This window comes from Zingiber officinale, chromosome 1A (genome assembly GCF_018446385.1).
Source record: "Zingiber officinale cultivar Zhangliang chromosome 1A, Zo_v1.1, whole genome shotgun sequence".
In the NCBI taxonomy this organism is placed as follows: domain Eukaryota; kingdom Viridiplantae; phylum Streptophyta; class Magnoliopsida; order Zingiberales; family Zingiberaceae; genus Zingiber; species Zingiber officinale.
Genome location: NC_055987.1, coordinates 42,107,019 through 42,113,479, shown reverse-complemented (window position 1 = coordinate 42,113,479; position 6,461 = coordinate 42,107,019). Strand labels below are relative to the sequence as shown.

General features: G+C 37.7%; 1 protein-coding gene across 1 annotated transcript; it reads left to right on the top strand.

The window, feature by feature from the left end:
- The first annotated feature begins 888 nt into the window (after positions 1-888).
- On the top strand, positions 889-5,534 carry LOC122023778 (monocopper oxidase-like protein SKU5). The gene is made up of 9 exons (XM_042582100.1): positions 889-1,145; positions 1,349-1,458; positions 1,666-1,936; positions 2,021-2,159; positions 2,824-3,190; positions 3,430-3,795; positions 3,888-3,966; positions 4,763-4,965; positions 5,068-5,534. The coding sequence occupies exons 1-9, from the start codon at positions 981-983 to the stop codon at positions 5,177-5,179; spliced, it is 1,812 nt and encodes a 603-aa protein (XP_042438034.1). The 5' UTR covers positions 889-980; the 3' UTR covers positions 5,180-5,534.
- Positions 5,535-6,461: the final 927 nt, after the last annotated feature.

Genomic DNA, 6,461 nt, shown 5'->3' with positions numbered 1-6,461 from the left:
CTTGTAGCTTTTTTTCAAATACTAACAACGCGCAGGTGCCGATAAGTTCGAATATATTAATTAACAATTCTTATTATATTGATCATCAGTAATTAGTATGCACATGATTGAACACCGATGAGTGCTTCATGCACTACCCTTGCCAACATGCCGGCCTGCTCGCGTTTTCCTAAGCCGACGTGGCGCTCTTTTCCTGCGTTTATTAGTTTTGTCTCCTCGCCGAAGCGCTACCGCTCTGCGAAAGAAGCAACGCGAAACAGGGTTTCAATGGATAGATAGTCAATAAATCCACGCGTAGAGTACTTTGTAGATTATCTTCCTGTTTCCTGAGTAACTACAAACAGCGGATTTGCCGTCATATTATACTAAACGCAGTCTCGGGCATTTGTGCCCGGTCGCTCGTCGTTGATCTCCCGCCTTCGACAAAAAGAAGTGTTTAATTACACTTACGCCCTTGAAGATTGAAATTCAAAATATTCATTTAATGCATAAGTGATCAAGGGTAATAATGTAATTTCGAAAGTTAGAGAAAATTATAGGAGGGCAAAAGGCACGTCTTTCTAGACATAAGTCTACATTCAAATTTAAATCTCCACCGTAATATATATTAGTTTCCAAAAAGAGTCCCATGGTGTTAATTAGTTAGACGTTGATAAATTTATTATTAAGAGAAATTTTTTTTATATCTTAAAATCATCTTAATTATAAGTTGACCTTTAATATAATCTAAAGATGGACGGTACATAATCACCTTTTTATTTGGCAGCAGAATTTTTTTTATTTTATGCTCAAATTTATGGAAAAATTTCTTATTTAAAATTTCAGAGTCAAATTAAGAAATGTTTAAATTTAAGTGGAAGTGGAAACAGAGCGAGTATATGCTACTAACGCTGCTACTCTCGTCAGCTTGCTCTTGTTTCCCAATAACACCGGCTTAGTATAAAAGAAGGCACAAGGGGAGGAGGAGAAGAAAAGTGGAAATGGTAGGGTCGTGTCTAGTGAGATCGACCGCTGTGAGTAGGGTGGCGGTAGTGCTGTTATGGGCCACCGCCATGGTGTGTCCTTGCTTCGCCGGCGACCCCTTCGCCTACTTCGACTGGGATGTCTCCTACGTCACCGCTTCTCCGCTCGGAGTGCCGCAACGGGTGAGTTTTCAGCCTCGTTTAAACTTGTATTTTTTCGATCTGATGCAGTTTCATTTGTATATTTAGATATATGCTCGATCTGATGTTCTCGTACTTGTTTTGAGCTGAAGAGAGTGTTCTTTTTGTTGAATGTGATTCTTAGGGTTTCTTAGATTTTTGTTTTTGGACTTGTAAGGAGTGTTTGTTTTTTTGATCGGAGATAGGTGATCACAATCTCGAAGCAATTTCCCGGCCCTGTTATGAACGTTACCACCAACTGGAATGTGGTCGTTAATGTTCTCAACAGCTTGGACGAGCCGCTCCTCCTCACGTGGTAAGTTTCCTTGTCTTTTCCTCTTTTTTTTTCCTTCTGATTTCGAGGGTTTCAAGCTCTTTTTTTGTTTTGTTTTGTTTCAAGGGTTAACATAAGTTTGGGCATTGATCTTGTTATGTTGATATGTTGTTTTCTTTCTCGACTGGCGGAGGGTTTGGTTGGGTGGATGCTAATCTATTTTCGTTGCTTGATCTGTTGTGGGACAAGGGATGGGATCCAGCATCGGAAGAATTGTTGGCAAGATGGAGTGCTGGGCACTAATTGCCCCATCCCGCCAGGTTGGAATTGGACCTACCAGTTCCAAGTGAAGGACCAGATAGGAAGCTTCTTCTATTTCCCCTCCCTCAATCTCCAACGTGCTGTCGGTGGCTACGGTGGCATCACTGTCAACAATCGTGCAGTCATTGCTGTGCCATTCGGCAATCCGGATGGAGACATCACCATGTTCATTGGGGACTGGTACATTAGGAATCATACGGTGTGTTGGTTTTTCAATTTCTAGTCACCCTTCTGGCTATATGTGGTACTTATGAGTTTGGCTTTGTTGGTTTCCTGTGCATAGGATCTGAGAAAGGCACTTGATGAAGGGAAAGGCCTCGGAATGCCAGATGGCGTTCTCATAAATGGGAAGGGACCTTATCGTTACAATGACACACTTGTTCCTGATGGCATTGAGTATGAGACAATCAATGTTGAACCAGGTACCTTCTTTCGCAACCTTATGTTGAAGCATACTGTGAAGAGTTTAGTCACATACGTCAATCAGGATGGACGATTATTTGATCTGATCTGATCTACCCCAATTCTTATTGGGGACTGAAGAATATCAAATTACCGATGCTTATCTCTTATTTAATTCAATCAGGATGGACAATTATTTGAAAATATTTGACATGGTAGTTTGTTACAAGTTCTGAGTTCTCATTGTCATGATAAGAAATTGGGTTGGTGTGAAATAATACACAAGCTTAGGCAACGACCCTTTAAAGATTCTATCAGTAATTATTTTTTCAGCTTGATCTCCGTTGTTTATTTATCATCAGAACAAAGTCATACACACTTGGTTGGTATATATGTGGATTAGTTTAGTTTGCTTGAACCTTACGATACTTGCAAAAAGCACACATCCTTGATCATCTAATAACTCATCTAGCATATCCGCATAAACTAATTCTTATAACTGAATTCTCCCTTTCTTATATTGTTTGTCACGTAACCAGCTGTTCCATTTCATTGTGTAATTTTAGAGTTTAGTATTAGATCTAATTAACTACAGGAACTTGTTGAGTTTATATGCCATTATTATTATGTTTTTGTTGCTTTAACATAACATAATTTCTGATAAACTCATTTTCCTTGTAATAGGCAAAACATATCGGTTCCGTGTCCATAATGTGGGCATTTCAACTAGCTTGAATTTCAGAATTCAAAATCACAACATGCTTCTCGTGGAAACAGAAGGATCATACACAGTGCAGCAAAATTTTAGCAACCTTGATATCCATGTTGGTCAGTCATACTCCATGCTGGTTACCATGGACCAGAATGCAAGCAGTGACTACTACATTGTGGCGAGTGCTAGGTTTGTGAATGAGTCACTATGGACTAGGGTTATCGGTGTTGGCATTTTGCACTACTCAAATTCCAAAGGAAAAGCATCTGGCCCCCTTCCAGATCCTCCTAATGATTTCTTTGACAAGACCTTTTCCATGAACCAGGCTAGATCAATCAGGTTCGCATGCAATCCATATCTTAGATACACCAGCGCTCTACATACTATTATTTTCAATAAATTGTTTTTTAATTTGATTTACAAACAAATCAAAGCTTACATACTCAATTGATAATTTCCTTGGCTTTAATTGGTACTGAGTATTTTATGGTTCTGAAAGAATCTATTGATGTTTTTCCCTTAGTGTATCCAATATTAGTGTTCTAGAATCCATTTGCTTTAGCTTCTTACCTTTTCAGGACAAATGTAAGTGCTGGTGCAGCACGTCCTAATCCCCAGGGATCATTTAGATATGGTTCGATTGATGTGACACAAGTGTATGTTTTGAGAAACGAGCCTCCTGTTGTCATTGATGGGAAGAGAAGGACAACACTCAATGGCATATCATTTTCACCTCCTAGTACTCCATTAAGACTTGCAGATGAATTTGATAGGCAGGGAGTTTATACCCTTGATTTCCCAACAAGGCCACTTGATAGACCTCCTCGGCTTGGTACATCTGTGATTAATGGCACATATAAGGGTTTCATGGAGATCATATTTCAAAATAATGACACTACAGTTCAGACATATCACATGGATGGATATGCATTCTTCGTAGTGGGGTATGAACAATATTTGCATTGCTTAGGTGAAAATGGCTGAAGTCGAGTCATTTTCATTTTGATTTCTCACTTTTGTTTTTGAATAATATCAGGATGGATTATGGAGAGTGGACAGAAAATAGTAGAGGCACATACAACAAGTGGGATGGTGTTTCTCGCTGTACAACCCAGGTACCTAATGCTAGATATGCTTTATGATTCTTTGGTGAATCTGTACTATTAGATATGGACACATCTTTTCTGAATTCTATTTAAACTGAGTTTGTGTTCATAACATTCTGCATTAGGTAATTCTTACATTTTTCACAAATCATAAATTTGATTTTGGTTGTAGAATCTGTTCTTGTGCTTCTATTTGCAACTTGCATTTAAGAATTTACTGTTCACAGTTATGGACTGCTAATGTTCCAGATACACCATAATCTGTTTTCCTTCACTGAAGGTTTTTCTATATGATCGGTGAGCTGCAAATTCAACTTTTGGGTATTTAACATGTGACTGGATGAAAATCTACCATTCAAATGAAAAACTCAAATATGAATCGCGATTACTAAAGATGCAAATGGATGTTTTTCTTGTTTTGAATTTGGATCAGCACTATGAGTTTGTTAGTGTGTTAACTTTCAGTGTCTTGTGCATATGAATGCATCTTCTCTATTTCCCGATTTGTTTCAAATGGCCAATCCGGAACCTTGTGCATGTTTGATCAACATAAAAGTGAAAGTGAACTTCTATTCAGAAACATAACAATCGTAGATTCATTTTTTTTAATTCTCTCTCTATTGTCTGGTCCATTGTTTAAAGTGAAGGGTGTAGCTATTATTGTCTTTATGTAAGTTGGGGCTGCCATGATCATGATGATGATAATAATTTTGTTCTTGAATAAATCTTCTTCTGTTGTTACACTTTTCATTTGGTCAAATAGCTCAGTTAGTCGTCTGCCTGCTATACTGTATCTCGCGTATAGGTTTTCCCTGGGGCATGGACAGCTGTGCTAGTCTCATTGGACAGTGTAGGGTTTTGGAATGTACGAGTGGAGAATCTGGATACATGGTATCTTGGGCAGGAGGTGTATGTACGAGTCATCAATCCTGAAGATAGTTCTAACAAGACAGAGATGGATATGCCAAATAATGCCCTCTATTGTGGCCTTCTTAAAGATAGACAGAAGTATGTTCCTATCATCCCCAGCACTCCATTTCAATGCAAATGTTTTTCACTCTCTCCTAATCATTCAATTCCACATTGGTGATTTTATTTGAATGTTTGCAGGAACCAGACTCCTCATGGTTCTCTTTCATCTTCATCATCCATTGTCTCATGCGTTGGGCTGATATTTCTTGAATCAATCATGTTGTTGGCTTCAGCCATCATCTTCCCATAATTATTCTAGGTCAGATCGATATGTTTGATGACTGGGAGGGGGCCTTTTACAAAACCCTTTTAAGCAATCTCATGACATGCTGTCGTTAGAGTATTTAGGATTTCTAAGTTGCAAGCAAATCAACTATCAATATGGATATTTTGTTAGTGTCTTCTAGCCCCCCCTTCGTGGATTTCATGTGATGATTCTTTTAGCTTAGATTGAGCACTGCCGTTTAGGTAACTGGTAACGTCGACATTTTCAAGTATGTTAGGTTGGGAAGTAATTCTCAATGATGTATTGCTAGTGCTTGCTTTTTTAGTGCTAGTAAATAAGATTAATGCTCGTGAAGGATGTTCTCCGCCGTCATTTATCATCTGACTGTTTGGCATTGTGGAAATTAACTTTAGGTTAGGGTTTTTATTTTTGTCCAGCTAAGTTTATTTCTTAAGTCAAACTCTTAAATGCGTGTTTTGCTTATTATTAGTTCCGTGATTTATTTGTATTGATCAAGTTATGAATTGTGTAGAACTTTTGCGTTTTATGGAACTCCTGTGATGTGTGGTATGTTTATCTTCTGTTTTTTTTTGGTGTTCCAACTTATTGACGTAGTTGGTATCTAGATGGATGTTTGTTTCAGTAGGTGGAGTTAATTTTTAGTTGGTGAAAAATGCTTGTGTTTGATTTTCTCCCTGCAGACGGTGCTGTGGGCAAAAGTGATTTATCTGTTTGTATATTACCGTAGGGTTTATTAAACTGGACTGTTTAAAATGAGTGATGCTAATTTTTTTGCTCCTATGTATATTTTGTGTTGGTTTTCGACTTCTTTTGATTAGTGGATAAAAAAATTTGTTTAGAGGAAGAACCTTATTTATGTTTTGCAACTTTTTGGTATTTGTTGAATTGTCTATTTTTATGGACTCTTTTAAAAATGATTAATGATCAGTTTTAAAATTAAAAAAATGGTTACGAGTACGTATCTTGGCATTGGAAATTCTTTTTGTTCCGAGAAAAACAAATAGAATTATTTGGTACCAAATTGTTGATTTTATTTTTTTTTGGTGATTTTATTGATATTTTGATTATGTTAAATTTCTCGCTTCTAGTTGGCAAGCAATTATTCTGCCAACGGATTTGAGCGGGCCATGGCTCGTGCTCGCACGTGATTGACTGCACCTTGATGCCTCAAACGAAATAGCGTCATACCGTTCCTGCGTCCTACCAAAAATAGGTCAGGACATGGGCACGCAGACTTACTCCCAAATTTTCAGCTCAATTAAATATTTTAAATTGCATTGTATAC